Source organism: Sinocyclocheilus grahami, unplaced genomic scaffold (genome assembly GCF_001515645.1).
Source record: "Sinocyclocheilus grahami isolate Dianchi unplaced genomic scaffold, SAMN03320097.WGS_v1.1 scaffold70.1, whole genome shotgun sequence".
Classification (NCBI taxonomy): Eukaryota; Metazoa; Chordata; class Actinopteri; order Cypriniformes; family Cyprinidae; genus Sinocyclocheilus; species Sinocyclocheilus grahami.
Window position 1 is genome coordinate 91,667 of NW_015505249.1, and position 24,124 is coordinate 115,790.

General features: G+C 34.9%; 4 protein-coding genes across 4 annotated transcripts; 3 read left to right on the plus strand and 1 right to left on the minus strand.

Moving 5' to 3' along the window:
• The first annotated feature begins 1,123 nt into the window (after nt 1-1,123).
• On the plus strand, nt 1,124-4,045 carry LOC107585417 (LIM/homeobox protein Lhx2-like). Its single transcript, XM_016272435.1, has 3 exons — nt 1,124-1,325; nt 2,583-2,770; nt 3,812-4,045. Exons 1-3 carry the CDS (start codon nt 1,124-1,126, stop codon nt 4,043-4,045), a joined length of 624 nt encoding a protein of 207 aa, XP_016127921.1.
• Nucleotides 4,046-4,143: 98 nt separating this feature from the next.
• On the plus strand, nt 4,144-6,291 carry LOC107585418 (LIM/homeobox protein Lhx2-like). The gene is made up of 3 exons (XM_016272436.1): nt 4,144-4,154; nt 4,922-5,015; nt 6,058-6,291. Exons 1-3 carry the CDS (start codon nt 4,144-4,146, stop codon nt 6,289-6,291), a joined length of 339 nt encoding a protein of 112 aa, XP_016127922.1.
• Nucleotides 6,292-15,700: 9,409 nt separating this feature from the next.
• LOC107585419 (serine/threonine-protein kinase Nek6-like) lies at nt 15,701-17,976 on the plus strand. The gene is made up of 6 exons (XM_016272437.1): nt 15,701-15,724; nt 15,786-15,882; nt 15,967-16,074; nt 16,225-16,319; nt 16,984-17,097; nt 17,276-17,976. Exons 1-6 carry the CDS (start codon nt 15,701-15,703, stop codon nt 17,384-17,386), a joined length of 549 nt encoding a protein of 182 aa, XP_016127923.1. The 3' UTR covers nt 17,387-17,976.
• Nucleotides 17,977-18,682: 706 nt separating this feature from the next.
• On the minus strand, nt 18,683-23,866 carry LOC107585378 (proteasome subunit beta type-7-like). Its single transcript, XM_016272384.1, has 8 exons — nt 23,762-23,866; nt 22,690-22,783; nt 22,461-22,558; nt 22,206-22,346; nt 21,378-21,493; nt 21,083-21,141; nt 19,543-19,694; nt 18,683-18,885 (listed from the first exon to the last, which is right to left on the minus strand). The coding sequence occupies exons 1-8, from the start codon at nt 23,821-23,823 to the stop codon at nt 18,774-18,776; spliced, it is 834 nt and encodes a 277-aa protein (XP_016127870.1). The 5' UTR covers nt 23,824-23,866; the 3' UTR covers nt 18,683-18,773.
• Between the last annotated feature and the right edge of the window lie 258 nt (nt 23,867-24,124).

The window sequence follows — 24,124 nt, forward strand, 5'->3', positions numbered from 1 at the left end:
AAAAAAAAAATATACATAAAAAATATATATATATATATATATATATATATATATATATATATATATATATATAATATAGTAACATTTTAAAATCTACTCTGTGACGCACAGGCAGCCAGTGTAAAGACTGTTAAACCGGAGTAATATGATCCCGTTTATGAATCCAAAAGTCTAGCTGCCGCATTCTGAACCAATTGTAATCGGGATAAAGCTGTTTGACTAATCCCAGCATAAAGTGAGTTACAGTAATCTAATCTAGAGGTAATAAAAGCATGAATCACTTTCTCAAAGTTTTTAAAAGAAAGAAAAGTTTCCGCTTTAGACAGGATCCGCAACTGAAAAAAGGATGATTTGATCACAGAATTTATCTGCCTATCAAACTTCAGATGTTCATCAAATACAACACCCAAATTTTTCACATATTGCTTAACACATGATGATAACCCACCAAGGTTTGGATTGAGAGCAGTCAAAGAATCTGAGGGTTTAAAAACAATAATTTCTGTTTTTTTCTCATTGAAATTCAGAAAGTTTAGCGACAACCATGCCTTTACATCTGTCAAACAGGCCAGGAGAGCATCCAGTCCATCTGAATTCCATTTTAAAGGCAGATAAACTTGAGTATCGTCAGCATAACAATGGAATGACAGCCCATATTTTCTAAAAATGGAACCAAGTGGAAGCATATATAAAGAAAAAAGGATAGGAGCCAAAATGGATCCTTGGGGAACCCCACAGGTTAATACAGCATTAAAAGAAGTACGATCTCCTATATTAACTGAAAAACTTCTATTGGTAAGATAAGATTTAAACCACTCCAATGCACTGCCTGTAATACCTGCACAGTGTTCCAATCGATCAATAAGGACAGCATGATCAACAGTATCAAATGTGGCAGTAAGATCTAAAAGCACAAGAACAGCGTAGTTGCCTGAGTCACATGTTAATAGTATATCATTAAAAACCTTCAACATTGCAGTCTCAGTAGAGTGAAAGTTTCTGAAACCAGACTAATAAACCTCAAAGATCGTATTGCCATATTGTTGATTGTAATGTCCTGGCCTTTAGTGTGAGTCATATCAGTGATGATTAACTGTTTGTGTGCACTCTAGATGTGAGCGATATGGGTGTGGACTTGTCGGAGAGAGTGAGCTGTCAGAAGTCCAAACGCATGAGAACGTCTTTCAAACATCACCAGCTGCGGAGCATGCAGAACTTCTTCACCCACAACCACAATCCAGATGCCAAAGACCTCAAAGAGCTCGCCCAGAAAACCGGCCTCACCAAACGTGTGCTCCAGGTCAGAAAAACCTCTCTGAACCTCTGTTTGAGTTTGATATACAGTGGGATCCAAAAGTCTGAGACCACATTGAAAATGTGGCATTTAAGCATGGAAATAAACAGAAAGGTTTAGAATGGAAGCTTGTTTTTTTTCCAAGAATTGAGAGTTTATATCTCACAATTCTGAATTTATATCTTGTAATTGTGTATATTGAATATATATATATATATATATATATATATATATATATATATATATATAATATAGTAACATTTTAAAATCTACTCTGTGACGCACAGGCAGCCAGTGTAAAGACTGTTAAACCGGAGTAATATGATCCCGTTTATGAATCCAAAAGTCTAGCTGCCGCATTCTGAACCAATTGTAATCGGGATAAAGCTGTTTGACTAATCCCAGCATAAAGTGAGTTACAGTAATCTAATCTAGAGGTAATAAAAGCATGAATCACTTTCTCAAAGTTTTTAAAAGAAAGAAAAGTTTCCGCTTTAGACAGGATCCGCAACTGAAAAAAGGATGATTTGATCACAGAATTTATCTGCCTATCAAACTTCAGATGTTCATCAAATACAACACCCAAATTTTTCACATATTGCTTAACACATGATGATAACCCACCAAGGTTTGGATTGAGAGCAGTCAAAGAATCTGAGGGTTTAAAAACAATAATTTCTGTTTTTTTCTCATTGAAATTCAGAAAGTTTAGCGACAACCATGCCTTTACATCTGTCAAACAGGCCAGGAGAGCATCCAGTCCATCTGAATTCCATTTTAAAGGCAGATAAACTTGAGTATCGTCAGCATAACAATGGAATGACAGCCCATATTTTCTAAAAATGGAACCAAGTGGAAGCATATATAAAGAAAAAAGGATAGGAGCCAAAATGGATCCTTGGGGAACCCCACAGGTTAATACAGCATTAAAAGAAGTACGATCTCCTATATTAACTGAAAAACTTCTATTGGTAAGATAAGATTTAAACCACTCCAATGCACTGCCTGTAATACCTGCACAGTGTTCCAATCGATCAATAAGGACAGCATGATCAACAGTATCAAATGTGGCAGTAAGATCTAAAAGCACAAGAACAGCGTAGTTGCCTGAGTCACATGTTAATAGTATATCATTAAAAACCTTCAACATTGCAGTCTCAGTAGAGTGAAAGTTTCTGAAACCAGACTAATAAACCTCAAAGATCGTATTGCCATATTGTTGATTGTAATGTCCTGGCCTTTAGTGTGAGTCATATCAGTGATGATTAACTGTTTGTGTGCACTCTAGATGTGAGCGATATGGGTGTGGACTTGTCGGAGAGAGTGAGCTGTCAGAAGTCCAAACGCATGAGAACGTCTTTCAAACATCACCAGCTGCGGAGCATGCAGAACTTCTTCACCCACAACCACAATCCAGATGCCAAAGACCTCAAAGAGCTCGCCCAGAAAACCGGCCTCACCAAACGTGTGCTCCAGGTCAGAAAAACCTCTCTGAACCTCTGTTTGAGTTTGATATACAGTGGGATCCAAAAGTCTGAGACCACATTGAAAATGTGGCATTTAAGCATGGAAATAAACAGAAAGGTTTAGAATGGAAGCTTGTTTTTTTTCCAAGAATTGAGAGTTTATATCTCACAATTCTGAATTTATATCTTGTAATTGTGAGTTTACCTCTCGTTTACATCTCACAATTTCTAATGTTGTCAAATCCTACTGATGAATTATGAGTTTACATCTCACAATTCAGACTTCTATTCTCAGAATTCTGAATTTACAAAGACAAAATTGTGAGATATAAAATCGTTGCAAGAAAAAAGGTCAGAATTGTACGATAAAAAGTCGCAATTACCTTTTTTTATTTGTTTTTATCCCATTCAAGCTTCCATAATTGCAGAATTATGAGAAAAAAAAGTCAGAATTCCAAGATGTAAACTCGCAATTACAAAAAATTTGGATTTGCAATTCTGGAAAAAAAAAGTCAGAATTGTGAGATTTAAACAGGAAATTGTGAGGAAAAAAAAGTGTGAGATATAAAATTAGATTAAAAAAGGAGAGATGTGAAGTTGTGAACTCACAATTACGAGTTCATAATTTCAAATTGCATTTAAAATTCTGAGACAAAAAGGTTAGAACTGTGAAAAAAAAGTTATTTTTTGGTGGAACAAGATTTCACAATTGCGAGAAAACAAGTCAGAAGTGTGAGATGTAAACGTACAATTGCAAGAAAATGTCAGAATTATGAGATAAAAAGTTGCAATTACCTCTTTTATTTATTTATTTCATGGTGGAAAATGGGCTTCCATAGTGTAAGGTTTAGAAAATGTTTGAGGTTTGGCACTATTTCTAGGCCACTAATCAAAGTAAATTTACAACAATTGATCATGTTATTCCTTTGAATACAGACAGTCAGATGTTCTTGTTTCCGTGAAAAAAAAAAAAAATCTTTCATTCCCTCCATCACTGATGATATGTAAATAAGTTTGTGTCAAATCCTAATGATGTCTTCATTTTCTGCAGGTTTGGTTCCAAAATGCCCGTGCAAAACTCAGGAGAAACTGTCTATATCAGGAGAGCGTGGGAGTGGACAATGTTTCTGACAATTCCACAATCACATCCCCATCAGTGCCTTCACCCCAACTGTCCCACAGATCTCTGAGCCCATCCAGCCCCACCGGCACCTCTCCATCACAACACGCACAACACAGTCACAACACAAACTCCCCAATGCCTGAGTTCCTCTACCACTCTTAAACATAGTTTTGATTAATGTTATATTACCTTAAAGAGCAGGTCATATGGTATTTTAAAGTGTCCTAATATTGTGTTGGAGTCCCCTACAACAGGTTTAAATGCATCTAAGGTCAGAAAACAAATTCGAAAATTTTTTCGAAACCCCATATGACCTGCTCTTTAAGATCTGTGTATAACTATCATTCATTAACTGAAGGAAAGAGAATCGCACAGTAAAAGAAAGGCCTCATCCAGCACTGTCTTTTACTGTCATGCCATTTCAATTTTGTCCAGAATGAAATTCGGAATACTAGCATAGTATGTACTGTATACTGCATATTGCATACTATATGATGCCTGTTACATTTTAAATGTAGTGTATCAATATGCAATAGATAAATTGGAAATCGTTGTTTTGTACATCTGCAAGTTGCATCCAGATGTCATCTTGGAAATGGCATTTTTATCCAATTGTTTATATATAAATGTCTAATATCATTTGTAAGAGGGCACTGATCAAAAAATACAGTAAAGACTTTTCAAACTTTCTATTCATCAAAACAGTTTTCACAACAATATTAAGATGAAAAAATTTTCAATATTGCAATGATAAGAAACGTTTCTTGCAGCAAATCAGCATCTTAGAATGATTTCTGAAGGATCATGTGACACTGAAGACTGGAGTAATGATGCTGACAATTCAGCTTTGACAAGACAGGAATACATTGCATTTTACAGTATATTTAATTTGAAAATAGCCATTTAAAACTGCAATAATATTTAACAATATTACAGTTTTTACTGTATCATTGATCAAATAAATGCAGCCTTGGTGAGCAAAAGAGACTAAATTCAAAAAACATTTAAAAAACCCTATACCAACAATCTTTTGAACAGTAGTGTGTTACTCTTCACCCACAACCACAATCCAGATGCCAAAGACCTCAAAGAGCTCGCCCAGAAAACCGGCCTCACCAAACGTGTGCTCCAGGTCAGAAAAACCTCTCTGAACCTCTGTTTGAGTTTGATATACAGTGGGATCCAAAAGTCTGAGACCACATTGAAAATGTGGCATTTAAGCATGGAAATAAACAGAAAGGTTTAGAATGGAAGCTTGTTTTTTTTCCAAGAATTGAGAGTTTATATCTCACAATTCTGAATTTATATCTTGTAATTGTGAGTTTACCTCTCGTTTACATCTCACAATTTCTAATGTTGTCAAATCCTACTGATGAATTATGAGTTTACATCTCACAATTCAGACTTCTATTCTCAGAATTCTGAATTTACAAAGACAAAATTGTGAGATATAAAATCGTTGCAAGAAAAAAGGTCAGAATTGTACGATAAAAAGTCGCAATTACCTTTTTTTTATTTGTTTTTATCCCATTCAAGCTTCCATAATTGCAGAATTATGAGAAAAAAAAGTCAGAATTCCAAGATGTAAACTCGCAATTACAAAAAATTTGGATTTGCAATTCTGGAAAAAAAAAGTCAGAATTGTGAGATTTAAACAGGAAATTGTGAGGAAAAAAAAGTGTGAGATATAAAATTAGATTAAAAAAGGAGAGATGTGAAGTTGTGAACTCACAATTACGAGTTCATAATTTCAAATTGCATTTAAAATTCTGAGACAAAAAGGTTAGAACTGTGAAAAAAAAGTTATTTTTTGGTGGAACAAGATTTCACAATTGCGAGAAAACAAGTCAGAAGTGTGAGATGTAAACGTACAATTGCAAGAAAATGTCAGAATTATGAGATAAAAAGTTGCAATTACCTCTTTTATTTATTTATTTCATGGTGGAAAATGGGCTTCCATAGTGTAAGGTTTAGAAAATGTTTGAGGTTTGGCACTATTTCTAGGCCACTAATCAAAGTAAATTTACAACAATTGATCATGTTATTCCTTTGAATACAGACAGTCAGATGTTCTTGTTTCCGTGAAAAAAAAAAAAAATCTTTCATTCCCTCCATCACTGATGATATGTAAATAAGTTTGTGTCAAATCCTAATGATGTCTTCATTTTCTGCAGGTTTGGTTCCAAAATGCCCGTGCAAAACTCAGGAGAAACTGTCTATATCAGGAGAGCGTGGGAGTGGACAATGTTTCTGACAATTCCACAATCACATCCCCATCAGTGCCTTCACCCCAACTGTCCCACAGATCTCTGAGCCCATCCAGCCCCACCGGCACCTCTCCATCACAACACGCACAACACAGTCACAACACAAACTCCCCAATGCCTGAGTTCCTCTACCACTCTTAAACATAGTTTTGATTAATGTTATATTACCTTAAAGAGCAGGTCATATGGTATTTTAAAGTGTCCTAATATTGTGTTGGAGTCCCCTACAACAGGTTTAAATGCATCTAAGGTCAGAAAACAAATTCGAAAATTTTTTCGAAACCCCATATGACCTGCTCTTTAAGATCTGTGTATAACTATCATTCATTAACTGAAGGAAAGAGAATCGCACAGTAAAAGAAAGGCCTCATCCAGCACTGTCTTTTACTGTCATGCCATTTCAATTTTGTCCAGAATGAAATTCGGAATACTAGCATAGTATGTACTGTATACTGCATATTGCATACTATATGATGCCTGTTACATTTTAAATGTAGTGTATCAATATGCAATAGATAAATTGGAAATCGTTGTTTTGTACATCTGCAAGTTGCATCCAGATGTCATCTTGGAAATGGCATTTTTATCCAATTGTTTATATATAAATGTCTAATATCATTTGTAAGAGGGCACTGATCAAAAAATACAGTAAAGACTTTTCAAACTTTCTATTCATCAAAACAGTTTTCACAACAATATTAAGATGAAAAAATTTTCAATATTGCAATGATAAGAAACGTTTCTTGCAGCAAATCAGCATCGTAGAATGATTTCTGAAGGATCATGTGACACTGAAGACTGGAGTAATGATGCTGAAAATTCAGCTTTGACAAGACAGGAATACATTGCATTTTACAGTATATTTAATTTGAAAATAGCCATTTAAAACTGCAATAATTAACGATATTACAGTTTTTACTGTATCATTGATCAAATAAATGCAGCCTTGGTGAGCAAAAGAGACTAAATTCAAAAAACATTTAAAAAACCCTATACCAACAATCTTTTGAACAGTAGTGTGTTACTAATATCAAGTCATTAAGAGTCTATATCATCATGACTGAACTGAACAGTAAACCTATTTGAACATGCCTACATACACCCATATGCGCACAGAGGAAAATCAGATGTGGTAACTTTTATTTGAACTCCCTGAACAAGATTAACTAGGCTTAAATAAAGTATTCACATTCTGAAAAAAAAAGATGTTTGTTTATTCAGCACTGAAGTGTGTGGCGTTTGATTATTTGACTCTGGTGTGTTGTTTTCTTATTTTGTGTGAGTGTGAGTGCTTGCGTGTGTAAAGTTTGTCCAGTGTAATTATCTTGATCCGTACTGAGGTGATTGTGGTTTGCATTGTGCAGTTACGAGCTGAGACTGAAGTCAGCCAGAGCTGGAGAGATTGGCAGAGATACGCGGTCACAGCATCAAACAGAGAAAGAGATTCGCTGCAGTCTTTCTTCCATGACCGCATTTTTTATTAGCTGCTAATGAAGTCTTAGAAAATATTTTCCGGAATTTCTCTTCGTTAGGGGTTCTTAAAAAATTCTGCACATTCGTCGAATAAACAAAAAATCATCCGGAAGGTGGAAAGAGGACGAGCTGAGACTGAAGTCAGCCAGAGCTGGAGAGATTGGCAGAGATACGCGGTCACAGCATCAAACAGAGAAAGAGATTCGCTGCAGTCTTTCTTCCATGACCGCATTTTTTATTAGCTGCTAATGAAGTCTTAGGTTTGTACTGTAGAAAATATTTTCCGGAATTTCTCTTCGTTAGGGGTTCTTAAAAAATTCTGCACATTCGTCGAATAAACAAAAAATCATCCGGAAGGTGGAAAGAGGTAGAAGAACGTAGAAATAATGAAGGAGTGCTGTTTGATTTGGACTATTTCTATAATGCTGCACATTTCAAGCTTGTGGTTGTGGTTCGACCAAGTGTTTACCACGAGGAAGCACGTGTGTACGTGTGTGTCTGGTTTGTGTTTACACATGTGTGCTTTTATGGATGGGAGATTACAGGACACACTGCTCTCCTTCCCACAGACCACTACAGACACTTACACGGAAAGCATTTAGGCCTACACACGTGATTTAAGTGTATTTCTATCTTTGTATTTATTTACTTATTTATTTGTAATTTTATTCATCTTTTATTTTTGTCCTTGCATGTTTACTTTGCAAACTTTAAGACCTTAAACATTAAATATGTAGCTACTAAAGTGGTCATTTTCTGATACACATACACATGTAAAATATATTCAACAGTAAAATGAAAATACATTTACTTAAATTCACATTATGCATTTATTGTTACATTATACATATTAGAAAAAGTACATTATATATTGTTTACACCCATTTTCTTAAACTTCCCTAGTGCTCCACAAATTCACTGGCTAGTCGTGGTCTGAATGATTACTGTATTCATGGTATTCTTTGTGCAAAAATATGATGGCAATGATAGGCTCGTTCTCTCTTTTTTCACCGTCTGAGACCTCGAGGGGGCGCTAGTGAATTTCAAATTACTGAAATGCCTGATGATTGCTCAAGAAAGAATCATACAAATCCACAAACCGCACATTCATTCATAGTTCCTCTATATGCACACACACACACACACACACAGTTAAAATGAAAAAGCAGAAGTCCTCTACAGTTTTATATCAATCTTTTTTTAATGCCACTAAACAGACATTTTGCCACTTCCTCCAGTACAACATGTCAAATACGACTGTCTGCAACAGCAAACTTTGACAAGGTGTCTGTGAGTTTTTGTGTGTTAAAGGCTGACACATGTTGGAAAGGTATTTGCTCATAATTTCCCCACAAGAATGTCAACTATTCGGTTGAAATGAGCGTGTGTGTGTGTGCAAGAGACCGAGAGAGGTGGGAGAGGCAGCAAACTCTAGAAAGGTGTGAGTCCGCTTTCCATAAACCATAGCAGGCCACATGAAAAGTCTGGGGGTTTTGCTGCCGTACCATTATTGCACATGGGGTTATACTGAAACAAATGTCGTCATGATGCTGTCATAGACCTGTCTGAATTACCCATCCTAAAGGTTAGGTTTGGGACGTATAAGGCTGCAGAGCTTCATTTATGCATTTCTTCAACATATTTTTTTTGTCAATATACCACCACTACTACTAATAGGTTATTAAAAATTAGAAATATAAAAGTCAACATTTATTATTATTATTATTAATATGAAGCAGTTGTGATATTGTCAAATAAATAAAATATAAAAAATAATTATCAGACCCCTTATTATTGTTATTTATTTATTTACTAAATTATTATTATTATATGGTTTTGGTATTATTATGTCAATTAAATAAAAATAAATAATATAATAAATAATATGACTTACTGTAAATACTACTAGTAAGACTACTAATAAAATAATAATGATTATTATTATTTATAATATATTATTATTATTATTATTATTATGTAGCAGCTGTGATATTATTGTCAATTAAATTAAAAAATAAATAATATAAGAATAATTATCAGACCCCTTATTATTGTTATTTATTTATTTACTAAATTATTATTATTATATGGTTTTGGTATTATTATGTCAATTAAATAAAAATAAATAATATAATAAATAATATGACTTACTGTAAATACTACTAGTAAGACTACTAATAAAATAATAATTATTATTATTATGTATATTATTATTATTATGTAGCAGCTGTGATATTATTGTCAATTAAATAAAAAAATAAATAATATAAGAATAATTATCAGACCCCCTTATTATTGTTATTTATTTATTTACTCATTCATTATTATTATTATTATATGGTTTTGGTATTATTATGTAAATTAAATAAAAATAAATAATATAATAAATAATATGACTTACTGTAAATACTACTAGTAAGACTACTAATAAAATAATAATTATTATTATTATTATTTATAATATATTATTATTATTATTATGTAGCAGCTGTGACATTATTGTCAATTAAATTAAAAAATAAATAATATAAGAATAATTATCAGACCCCTTATTATTGTTATTTATTTATTTACTCATTCATTACTATTATTATTATTATATGGTTTTGGTATTATTATGTCAATTAAATAAAAATAAATAATATAAGAATAATTATCAGACCCCTTATTATTGTTATTTATTTATTTACTCATTCATTACTATTATTATTATTATATGGTTTTGGTATTATTATGTCAATTAAATAAAAATAAATAATATAAGAATAATTATCAGACCCCTTATTATTGTTATTTATTTATTTACTCATTCATTACTATTATTATTATTATATGGTTTTGGTATTATTATGTCAATTAAATAAAAATAAATAATATAATAAATAATATGACTGTATTGTAAACAGTACTAGTACGACTACTACCACTAAAAAAATAATAATATATTATTATTATTATTATTATTATTGTTTGTGAAATGATTGGCACATATAAAAAAAATAAAAACCATTGGACATTTTTAATTATTAGTAGTAGGCCTAGCCGTAATGTTATTATTAAGTGGTGATATTAGTCACATTTAAATAAAAAAAATTATTATTAAAGTAATTATTATCATTCAGTAATAATAATAATAATCCTTTAATGCTCCCAGCCATGAAACAAAATACCTGAATTACAAACCTTTTTTTCCTTGCTGAGAAAGTGACGGACAGGAGCAGTGGGTTACTGTAGTCACAGATCAGTGATCACAGCCATGTGATGCGCGGGGTGTGACTCAAACTTGCGTGGCCCGTGACATTAGAGAGTCTGGAAACTGACCAAAGGGGCTTCGCAGCATTTTTCAGTCCTGTAAATGTCTGATGCACCGCGCTGGAGAGGTAAGTGGAACTACTGCATGACTTTCAAACCCAATTCGCTGCGAAAATGCTCGCGCGCCTCGGCGTTACAGTGCTGTTTTTCATGTAGAAGAAGATATCGTGTCAAATTATTCGTGGGGTGCATAATGTCGCCGTACTGCAATAAGAAAAAGAGAGAGAGAGAATCTAAATGAACACAAGGCTGTTCAGTTGCATTGGATTAAACTAATTTACATGGAACGACGCAAGGTAGGCAGTGCGAGTATTGCATGCTTTAGTTCACGTCTAATGCTCTTGCGCGGAAAGTAGATCTGTTTTGAAAGTTCATGCATCTGTTTTCTGAATATAAGTTTGATTGATATGTTTCCAGAAGCGTTAACGGCAATAAATAAACAAAACAATCGCATCGTACTGTAAATGTTGTATAGGGAATAAAACACACATTAATGCTCCTCTAGTTCAACGGGAACACCCACTTTCACACTGTAACTTCGATTATATGTGCAGATATAGCTTACTGCTCTGAATCAACACTTGCATGTCATTATGGTTTATTTATTCTGATAATAAGTCGCTTTTAATGTTTGGTTATTTGTATGATCGCACTGAAGAGCGGTTGTTTTTTATAAGGAAAAGCTGCAGTTCTGACTCCGCCCACACACACTGTTTGTGTGTATCCATTCACGTGTTTGTTTTTGGACACAAAATAGCTTTTTTTACTCCCTATTTTTTATTGAGCTGACTCATACAATTACAGGAAACATGTCAAACAAAAAAGCACTGCTTGATAGCAATAAACACAATTAAACATTTATATTAAACATGTAATTAAAAATACATAAAATGACACAGCTATAAAATCACGTGGAATTCAGTAAGTCGCAATAAACAAGCAAACCTTCAAAGTATTAATGAACACTAAATAGTATTACTAAAACAGCATAAACTTGAGTAACTAAGTAGTTGACTTGATGTGCCACCTATCAAGTTCACGGCTTCTCTCAGGCTATTCAGAATAATTAGGCCTAGTTATGGTATGTAGTGAGTATATGCATGTGATTAATGACTTTAACTGTACGTTATGTTGTTTTCATCCAGGCACAGTAGATCAGTGCCAAACAAGTCAAACGTGTTCATTTTTTGGGGGACAGGTTACTATGCAGAACTGATGTGGGCTTCTTTCACCAAGTCTAATGATATTATCATGCAGGTCTGTTTGATCAGACACGTGTGTGGGTTTTCTGTACACGTTCGGGGCTTTTTGGAAGTGAGATTGGGGAAATGTGATGGGGGTTTCTGCTATTGAGTTGTTAGATCTGTAGCATTTTATCGGGCGGAAACAGATGCGCGTGACTCACCAGAGAGGAAGACAAACGTCTTGAACCCTGCGCAGTTTACTTCTTCAAGACCACCGCTAATCTTAGATCCTTTATCCTTAAAGGGATGGTTCGTTCTCTAATTGTTCCAAACCTGTGTACGTTTCTTACTTCTGTTGAACACACAAGAAGATATTTTGAAATTGAAGAATGCAGGTAACCAAACGGTTGACGGTAGCCATTGACTTCTATAGGTTTCATACTAGGCTATCTGTTAATAAACCAAAATCTATTTTTATAATAATACAGGTGGTAAAACAGAAAACTGCACGTTGAATCAGAGTTCATCCTATAAGTGACCTGTCCATACTTTTTCACCATAAATTATATGATAATTCATCGTTTTTACATGCAAAAAAGCATGTAGAACAAAGTAAAAAAATATGAAAAACATAGTAGTGTACATTAAAATGACATATAATGTGATGTTAAAGTATTTACAGTTTTTTTTTACCAAGGTAAGGTAAGGTAACTTACATTAACATGTTATTACTAGCATGTTTACACAGTAAAAGTGTAATTTTTTTCATAAAGTACAGTATTTTTTTCTGTAAAAAGTAAATTTTTATATCCATCTACTGTACCCTTTCCCGTCCAGAAAAGTCACATGCTAGAAACAGTATACTCGTTTATAAGAGTAGTGTTATATGCGATTCTAAATATAGCCATCGTGATACAAATCCATGTGTAGATAAGAATTAGCAAGATGATGCTTGTCGGGTTTCTAAGTATTCTAGGGTTTCTAAGAAAAATGTGATTCACCTCTAACCCGTCTGAAAACACACACCGAAAGCACACACAAGCAGTGCGGTTTTGGAAACAAACACAGTGGTGTGTGTATGAACAGAGTACTGCACGTCCAGATGTGTGTCTTTGTTATAATGTTCCTTTGTGTGTGTGTGTGTGTGTGTGTGTGTGTGTGTGTGTGTGTGTGTGTGTGTGTGTGTGTGTGTGAGAGAGAGAAGAGTGCCACTGTTTCAGGCGGTAGGATAGAATTCTTCCTCTGCATTTTTCTTCACATGAATGGAAGGAAATTGGTACAGGACCACCCTCTCCAGGAACTGACTTGTTTGTTTTTTTTGTTTTTTTTAAATGAGAAAAATATGTGCTCTGTGTTCTGTAATCTGTTTTAATATATTATTAGCTACAGTATGATTATAGTAGTCAGCAGTATTACTGTACTCACATTGACTAGATAGTCTACACAGTCCTTCAGTCTGTTATCTTTCAGTGGGCTGTCTTTTCTATCTATCTATCTATCTATCTATCTATCTATCTATCTATCTATCTATCTATCTATCTATCTATCTATCTATCTAGATCCAAAAATAGCTTTATCTAACTTTATCTACATAATTTTCTATCAATATATATAATCTGGAATCTGAGGGTGCAATAAAATCTAAATATTGAGAAAATCGCCTTTAAAGTTGTCCAAATTAAGTTCTTAGCAATGCATATTACTGATCAAGAATTAAGTTTTAATATATTTACAGTAGGAAATTTACAAAATATCTTCATGGTCATGGAACATGATCTTTACTTAATATCCTAATGAGTTTTGGCATAAAAGAAAAATCTATAATTTTGACCCATACAATGTATTTTTGGCTATTGCTACAAATATACCCCAGAGACTTAAGATTGGTTTTGTGGTCTAGGGTCACACACACACACACACACACACACACACACACACACACACACACACATATATATGTGCTGTCAAACGATTAATCGCATCCAAAATCAAAGTTTTTGTTTACATAATATATGTATGAGTACTGTGTATATTTATTATGTATATATAAATACACACATATACAGTATATATTATATATTTTGGCATTACATGCATGTATTTATATATACATAATAAATATACACAGCACATATGCATATATTATGCAAACAAAAACTTTTGTTTTGGATGTGATTAATCATTTCACAGCATTAATATACTCTACTAAATACTGAGCAAAGGGTCTGAATACTTAGGACCATGTGTTATTTCAGTTTTTCTTTTTTAATAAATCTGCAAAAATGTCAACAATTCTGTGTTTTTCTGTCAATATGGGGTGCTGTGTGTACATTAATGAGGAAAAAAAATTAACTGAAATGATTTTAGCAAATGGCTGCAATATAACAAAGAGTGAAAAATTTAAGGGGGTCTGAATACTTTCCGTACCCACTGTATATATGTGTGTGTGTGTGTGTGTGTGTGCGCACAAACACACTTAAAAATGCATTCAACACATGCTCATTCTGCTAATTAGTCTTTATTATGCCTCTCAGGCACGGAATGTTACAGGAACAGTAATTTGTGTTTGTGTGTATTTGTGAATGTGGGTCAGTAGGTTTGTCTGGAGTTTGTTTAAAATAAAACAGGAGCCGTTTGTACATGTCAAGCCGTACAGTGTGGAAGAGAACACGTGCCCTGAAGACTACATACACACCCTCATACACACCCCTGTTCCCATGCGTCTGCGCACATACAGCACACTTACAATGTATTCTCTGGAACACTTTACTCAGGTTACACTAATCTGATACCTGGATAGGTACTGAAACTAAAACGGACCTTTTTTAATAGGTTCGATTTAAGTGAGACGCAACTGATCCAGTCTGTTAGGCATGATTGTCATGTAAAGCATCATCTTGCAGGTATCAGGATGACTATCAGGATAAAGTGGAATGGTGTATCCCTGCACTTCTCCAGAAGTCACACACTTCAATGCACTCGGCTTATCTGTAATGTGTTTCATGTCCTACATGTAGTACCTAAGAAGTTTGAAAGAATTTCCCTAGTATTTAGAGAGTGTTTTGGAAAAAAGAAAATGCTAAAACAGGGTGATAAGAGACAGGAAGAATTTGTCTAAATGCATGTGTGTCATCATTTCCTGCTGCTTATCACTTCATAAATTGGGGGGCGGGGGTGTGGTGTTAATTGCTTAGAGCCAGCATTAGTGTCAGGAGGTTAGTGTTTTTATTTCTTTAAGTAAAAAATTCATATTCAATATGTTAATGGCATAAATGGTTGTGGTTTTAGACTTTATTCTGACACCTATTGGTGTGGATGCAGCATAGCTCTGGGTGATAGATTGAATATTCACAATATGATTTTGCTAGTGGTATAAAATTAAGCAAGCAACATTTCATTTAGTAAAGAAAAAATACTGCATTTTACTTGCATTAAACATTTGGAAATAAGCACAAATTAAACATTTTACCATTTTAAAAATGTAGGCTATTTTAAATTTAACAGTGGACAACTACCCTGATCAATTTGGGTTCAGTAAGTGTTTTGTTTTTTAAAAGAAATTAAACATTTATTTAGCAAGGATGCACATAATTGTGATAGTGACAGTGAAGACATTTATAATGATGATGATGCTTTTTTGTAATTCTATTCATCAAAAACTCGAAGAAGCGGAGGTTGATTCCTGAACGAACGATATGGAAGTATTTTGTGCAGCTGTGCAGCGCGCTGGAACACATGCACTCACGCAGAGTCATGCATCGAGGTAAACTCACTTTCTTTCTAATACAGACACATATGATTTTTTTCATTAATGTGCACTCATTTATTTTGTTCGTGTGTGCATCAGATATAAAACCAGCCAACGTCTTCATCACAGCTACTGGAGAGGTCAAACTCGGTGACCTTGGACTAGGTCGATTCTTTAGCTCCAAAACCACTGCTGCTCACTCTCTTGGTATCACTGACCTTTACACAAACACTCAAATAAACACACACTTCATGCATGTACTGAATGGAGTGAAATAACAAAACCAGCCAGTCCATTCAAATATGCAAATTCACAGGCATTGCATACCTGCTTAACATGTATCTGCGTCTTTCCCAGTTGGAACTCCATATTACATGTCTCCCGAGAGGATTCATGAAAACGGCTACAACTTCAAATCAGACAACTGGTCCTTGGGTTGCTTGCTGTATGAGGTACACAAACACATACAGTAATTTGTTCATACTAGCGTACAAAAGTTGTCATTTATTTTTTGAAAGAAGTCTCTCAAAGGCTGCATTTATTTGATCAAAAATACAGTAAAAAGTGAGATATATTATTGCAATTTAAAATAACTGTTTTCTATATGAATATGTTTTAAAATATAATTTACTCCTGTGATCAAAGCTGAATTTTCAGCATCATTACTCCAGTCTTAAGTATCACCTGATCCTTCAGAAATCATTCTAATATGCTGATTTGCTGCTCAAGAAACATTTCTGATTATTACAAATGCTGAAAACAGTTTCTGCTGCTCAATATTTTTGAGAGAAATATGATTCTTTTGAAATCTTTTGTAACTATGATTTTTTTTACCAAGAAAATTCAGTACAAATTAAGGTCAACTGTTGATTACCATATAAAATTATTTTAATTTGCCCCTTAATATGTATAAACAAACACAAATTGCTTTACAGAAATGCACTTGCAATCAAAGTATATGGCAAGGCACTGTACTAGAATACTGAAATACATTGTTTTGAAAGTACAGCCACAAGAATAGTGGAACAGTAATACTGTCAAATAGTAAGCAATACAAGCAAGAACAGCAGAAAGAGACGTGATCATCTTCTGATGAGTAATATTTGTGTCTCTCAGATGGCAGCTCTGCACAGCCCCTTCTACAGCGACAAGATGAACCTGCTCGCATTGTGCCACAAGATCGAACAGTGCGATTACCCTCCTCTGCCTTCAGATCACTACTCACAGAAGGTACAACACACACACACACAGCATTACATGCCTCTGTTATGAAAACCATGAGCTAACATCTCAATACTCCAGTGAGCACAATCATGCATGATGCTGTAGAGCTTTTAGAGCTATTGTCACTTCATAGTGCTGCATGATGCATTTGCAATAGTTAACTTTCACCTTGTATGTGTTGCAGCTCAGAGATCTGGTCAGTATGTGCATCAACCCAGATCCTGACCAGCGGCCCGACATCAGCTTCGTCCTGCAGTTCGCCAAACAGATGCACCTGTGGACGTCCAGCACCTGACACAAACACACACACCTGCAGCAATGAGGAGAACCATTGCGCAAACCTGTGATCTCTGCTGCTCTCTCAGTCCAACTGATCAGGCTATAGAAAGATCTAGAAATGAGTAAGGAGAGAATGCCAACAGTGTCTATACTGTTTTAAGCTGAGCGTTTCTCTAGATTTGTATTGAAAGGAATGCCAATATATTCTGTTGTGCCTTCAAATTATGTATCAGTGCCGTATGCTGATTGGTTCAGAGAAAGTTGGTCAGGTCAGGTGACCAGTGCCTCATGTTGATGATATCAAAGCAAGGTGGTTCCATTTATACATACTTTTACTGTAGGCTTATATTCATAACAGCATTTAAAGAGCCTTAGTTTGTTACTTATCTCTCTTTATGTATCTGATACACACACACACACACACACAACTGTCAAGTGTTTTGCAAGGAAACACGTGTTGGATGGTGGATTCAGCAGTTTTGTTCTCTGGTCAAATATCTACCATATGAAAGTATTCATTATATCCAAAGAGATGTTATTTTTAAGGAATTTTGAAGCATTTGCTCATGTTTAAATGTGTAATTAACAATAAAATGTAACTGGAAATATTGACTTTGCGACAGCTTTGTTTTGACGGACATCTGAAGCGTTTTAAATCATTTCCATTAGTGTTGTTTATATTAGATTTTCCTGAAGAAAAAGACCCAAATTATTATGAATTGAGAATTTGTATCATCTACGGTTTTTATTTAGCGCTCCCTGGTGATAAGCAAATATAATAAGTACTATCATTTATCACATAAAAAACATAATACACTTATTTGTATTTCAACCCTTTAGCTACTGTAACTTGAGCACATCTGCAAAAGATTTCTATTTCAAATAAATGCTGTTCTTTTGAGCTTATCAAAGAATTCATAAAAAAAATTTTGCAGCACAACTGATTTTAACATTTATAAGAAATGTTTCGAGCAGCCAAACAGCATATTAGAATGGTTTCTGAAGGATCATGTGACACTGAAGACTGGAGTAACGATGATGAAAATTCAGCTTTGCATCACAGGAATAAATAGCATTTTAAAATATATTCAAATAGAAAATAGTTATTTTAAATTCTATTAAAATTTCACAAGATTACTATTACACTGTATTTTTGATCAAATAAATGGAGCCTGGGTGAGCATAAGAGGCCTACCCAAAATTGAATTTGCCTGCCATACTTTTATATTAAAAACACAAAATAATAGGTTATCTGAAATAAATGATAATGGATGCAGAAGAAAGACAAACTTCAACTTACAATGTCTTTTATTGGAAATAATGAAAAATGACTAAACCACCACATAAGACTTGGGGTCAATGGTAAAGGTTGAAACAAACAAAGCGTGGTGGTTTGTGTCATCTCAGGAGGTGTCCATGGTCTGCACACTTTCCTCCACCACCTCCAGGTTCAGAGGAGTCACGGCCTTCGTCAGAACCCCGGTAGTTCCATGCTTGTACCTGTAGCTTCCGGTCCTGTGAGGAAAATACACAATCAACTCCTGCAAAGAAACTAAAGCCTAATCACACACGACTCTAGTCAGGACAAAATAAAACCAATCCAGACCAGGGAAATGCACTTTGGTGCTCTACAAAAACATGTATAATGATGTAAGCAGAAGACTGTAAGAGAAAAATCACCAAACAGCTTGTCAGTTTGAACAACTCAACTACTTCAAACTCACGCCTGGTTAGTCAAACACATGCAGGTTACAGTTTTGTCAAGACGTGGTGCACGTTTGAACACATGGGTTACTCACACAGGGCGTCCATAAACCTTATCCTCCCTTAAAAGGGAACAGTGAAGCATGAGCCTTTCATTTGGTTAAATTCTCTGATTAATATCATGCACACATGTGGCGGCCTGCATTAACAGACCATTTGTGACTAGACTGCACAACAATCGCAATAAGCTGATTATGTAACAATCATAACATGCCTTTTCTTAATCATATAAGCTGGCATTTATGTCAGTTTAAGATTCTTTTTAAAAAGCACACTCAGATGTTCACGTGAATTAGACTGATTACACAGATTTCATCACTGCCTCCATGCCATCATGCAGCAAGTGTGACTGCAAAGTTTAGACAGGTGTGTAAGAGGTGATGTTCCTCTGGCAGTACAGATGCTCACCTGACTCCCTTCTTGTTGGCCATGTCATGAGGTCTCAGGTAGTCCACCTTCCCCTTGGTGATCACACACAGGTCGATGTTGCTGCCTGAGCCCAGGTCATTAAAGATACCGGCCGCTATCGCATCCCGCACCAGACGCTTGGCCTCTTCCTCCTGATCGACACAACCAGCAGCATCATTATGCTAACTGCAATGGATTACACTCTTCCCATGTGTTTTAACTAATTTACAGGAATATTGCATTCACAAAAAGCAATTTACAGCTCATATTTCAAATATCAAACCCAAAATTACTACGCATGTATTTCTAAGAATTAGTAAGATGAGCTCCCATGACTTTAGTTTAAAAATCACTGTTTTGGGGGGAATTCTCAGATATTGTAAATTTGTCCATATCTGTTTTGAATCCTGAATATATACAATAACATTCAAAACTTTAAGGTTGTTTTTTTTAATGTTTTTGAAAAGTCCCTTATGCTCACCAAGGCTGCATTTATTTGATTAAAAATACAGTAAAAACATAATATTGCAAAAGATTATTACAATTTAAAATAACTGATTTCTAATTTGATTATAAAATGTAATTTGTGATGCAAAGCTGAATTTTTAACATCATTACTCCAGTCTTCACAGGTCGATGTTGCTGCCTGAGCCCAGGTCATTAAAGATACCGGCCGCTATCGCATCCCGCACCAGACGCTTGGCCTCTTCCTCCTGATCGACACAACCAGCAGCATCATTATGCTAACTGCAATGGATTACACTCTTCCCATGTGTTTTAACTAATTTACAGGAATATTGCATTCACAAAAAGCAATTTACAGCTCATATTTCAAATATCAAACCCAAAATTACTACGCATGTATTTCTAAGAATTAGTAAGATGAGCTCCCATGACTTTAGTTTAAAAATCACTGTTTTGGGGGGAATTCTCAGATATTGTAAATTTGTCCATATCTGTTTTGAATCCTGAATATATACAATAACATTCAAAACTTTAAGGTTGTTTTTTTTAATGTTTTTGAAAAGTCCCTTATGCTCACCAAGGCTGCATTTATTTGATTAAAAATACAGTAAAAACATAATATTGCAAAAGATTATTACAATTTAAAATAACTGATTTCTAATTTGATTATAAAATGTAATTTGTGATGCAAAGCTGAATTTTTAACATCATTACTCCAGTCTTCGGTGTCACATGATCAATCAGCAATCAATCTAATATGCTGATTTAGTGCTTATTTCTATAAATGCTGTTAATGTTTCTATAAATGTTGTGCTGCTTAATATTCTTGTGGAAACTGTTAATTTTTTTTCGGGATTCTATGAGAAACCGGAAGTTCAGAAGAACACCATTCTTTAAAAACGAAATATTCTGCAACATTATAAATGTCTTTACTGTCACTTTTTATCAATTTAATGCATCCTTGCTGAATAAATGTAATAATTTCTTAAAAAAAAAAAAGCCTTGCTAAGATCAAACTTCTGAACAGTAAAAAAAGAGCCAAAAAGACACGTAAATGCACACGAGGGAGGGTTACCTCCATATTAGGCCTGTAGCGATCCTCAAAGACTGCCATTGCTGCCAGAGATCCAGAACCTGATGAGACAAACACATGCTAATGTTACCAGTGAGAAACAGCCAATCAAAAGGATCATCTTCTGCAATAACAGATTAAATGATGCATGTTATCTTGTCACACGGGGGACACTAGCAAAGCCAGTCAGTCAGAGAGACATCTATTTTGGCACCAATCAAAAGCTTTTCAGAAACACAATGTCTCCCTCTTTTGGTGGAATGGGAAGATGATTCATAGGTATGTAAGTGTAACTCACCCATAGTGACGTAGGGCAGTTTATCTGTTGATCCGTGCGGATAGATGCTGTATAAGTGTGGGCCATTGCAGTCAACCCCTCCAAGGACTAACGCAGCGCCAATATATCCCTGATACCTACATATGAAAACACAGGGTATACACTCCCGATCAAAAGATTGGAATAAAGATTTGTATTATGGTTTTGAAACAAGTTTCTTATGCTCACCAAGGCTGCACATATTTTATCAAAAAACACAATAAAAACAGTAATATTGTGAATTGTTATTACAACTTAAAATAACGGATTATTTGAATTGTTAGAACCGTACTTTATTCAAAAAAGCTGAATTTTCAGCATCATTACTCCAGTCTTCAGTCTCACATGAATAGAAAAGCATTTATTTGAAGCACAAGTCTTTTGTAACATTAGAAATGTCTTCACTGATGAAGACTGCTGAATATTTTTTTTTACATCTTACAAACTTTGAGTGGTAGTGTATTGTGGTTTCCACAAAAAAATTTAAATAAAATAAATTAAGCAGCACAACGGTTTTCAACTTTGATAACAAGAAATGTTTCTTGAGCAGCAAATCAGCATATTAGAATGATTTCTGAAGGATCATGTGACACTGAAGACTGGAGTAATGATGCTGAAAATTCAGCTTTGCATCACAGAAATAAAATACATTTTCAAATATATTCAAATAGAAAACAGTTCTTTTAAATGGTAATAATATTTCACAATATACCCGTTTTACTGTATCTTTAATCAGTAACATCCAGCCTTCTTTCAAAAACATTTAAAAACCTTAATTATTCATCATGGAGCACTGTGATGATTCATTACCTGAAGAGCATCTGTTTGAGCATGCGGTTGGCGGTGGTGACTCGTGGGAGACGGCCGGTGGACAGAGAATGGAGCTCCAGGTTGGAGGAGATGATCTGTGTGGTCATCTCAGTGTCCGCCGCGGTACCGGCTCCACAACAGCTTCAGAACAAGAGGAAGAGAGAGCGAGAGGGTTTCAGAACAATGGCAATGGATTTCAGCGATTGTAAATTAGTTTCATTGTAAAACGGTCTATAACGATGTGTTTGTACTCACTATATGTTGGGAGAGATGTAGTGAATTTTAGAGCAATTCTTATCAGCGACGACCATTCCTTCAGTCGCACGAGTGTCTGCACCTAAAACAACACCATCCTGAGAGCCAGAGAGATGATTTTTATTTGGCGATTTTCCTTTTAGGTCACCTTTTTTTTTGGACAGATATGAGGTTATGAAGTTGAACCGTTTACTTTAAGATATTACACCCATCTATGCTTTTTTCTTACCTTGTAAACGACTCCACAAATGGTGGTGCCGGTTTTACGAGCAGCAGGAGAGCTGAAACCGAGCTTATTGATGTCTGCCTCCAGAAGAGCATTTCTATAAAAACACACACATTTAATATTTTTTCCCCAACTTAATTTGATTTATTCAGCCCTTTATATCTCAACTCCGCTCTTTCATGAACTTGGATAAGATTCTACATTAGCAACAAAAAAGCAAACCGCTATTTGTTTTGACCAGTCAGCATATGTGTGTATTATGTTGTTGACTCGTACTGACAGCATGTCAACAACAGATTGATCCGCAAAGTTCTGCTGACAACTAGTGGACACTTCTAACACACCCTTATAGCAGCACTCTTCAGTAACTAAGTAACACGATTAGTTACTTTTTTATGGCGTAACGCAATATTGTAATGCATTACTTTTAAAAGGTAACGTTCCCCAACACTGCTCTTCTGTGGTTAATACAAAAAATATTTACCTTTATGATGAAACAACCAAATTATAACCGAAACCATTCATTACATTACAAAACAACAAATGAAAGCTTCGTATTTGATGTCAACGTTACAAGACTCAGTCATGTAAGTTATCACGTGCCTAACTCTTCATTTTTCTCTTAGTCATTAATCAAAAACAAATCGCAGACCGACTTGATGAATTAAAAGAAGTTGTTTTTGATGTAACAATGAACAAACTCATGTAATTTGAGAGTTTAAATGTTCATTTAGACTGAACTTGCGACATAGACTATAAGCGCGGGGTCGTAGCCCACCAATAACAACAAAATCTCAACAATAATAAACAAAAACACGTTAACCTCACATTACATATTTCTACATTTTAAACCTAACGAATTATGTCAATTGATGTGTTTTCCATTAAATAAAACCGCTATTCAAATGAGTTTGGATAAAATCTCCTGAGTCATCCACACAGGCCGTGACTCAACCGATCCCTAAAAGGCCTTTAAAATACACTCAAACTCTTTATTGTTTCACCGAATCAATAATACAAAAACGACCCCAGTTCACCGGCTAAATTCCTGTTTATATAAAGCGACAAATCTCACCTCTTGCAGTTTTCGAAACTGAAACCACCGGAGTGATACTGGCACACTGAGACGGTCGCCATGATTCTGCGGTCCCGTTTCCGGGAAGCGCGAGACTAGCTTCCCTGTGTGTTACACGCTTGAGCTTCCGCGCCCCACCTCATTTCTATATAGACATATGATTTCTATAGCACAAGCGCGGTAGGAACCTATAGAGCAGGACCATATACCATGTAACACGGGCTTCTGCCTCACGCTCTCGCACATGGAAATTCAGAGTTTACATTCCCAACTCATTATGACACGTTATAGTTCTTGTAATATAACTACCGTTACTGTACTGTAGAAAGATCATGAAGTGTTGTCACACTATATGGACTCAGT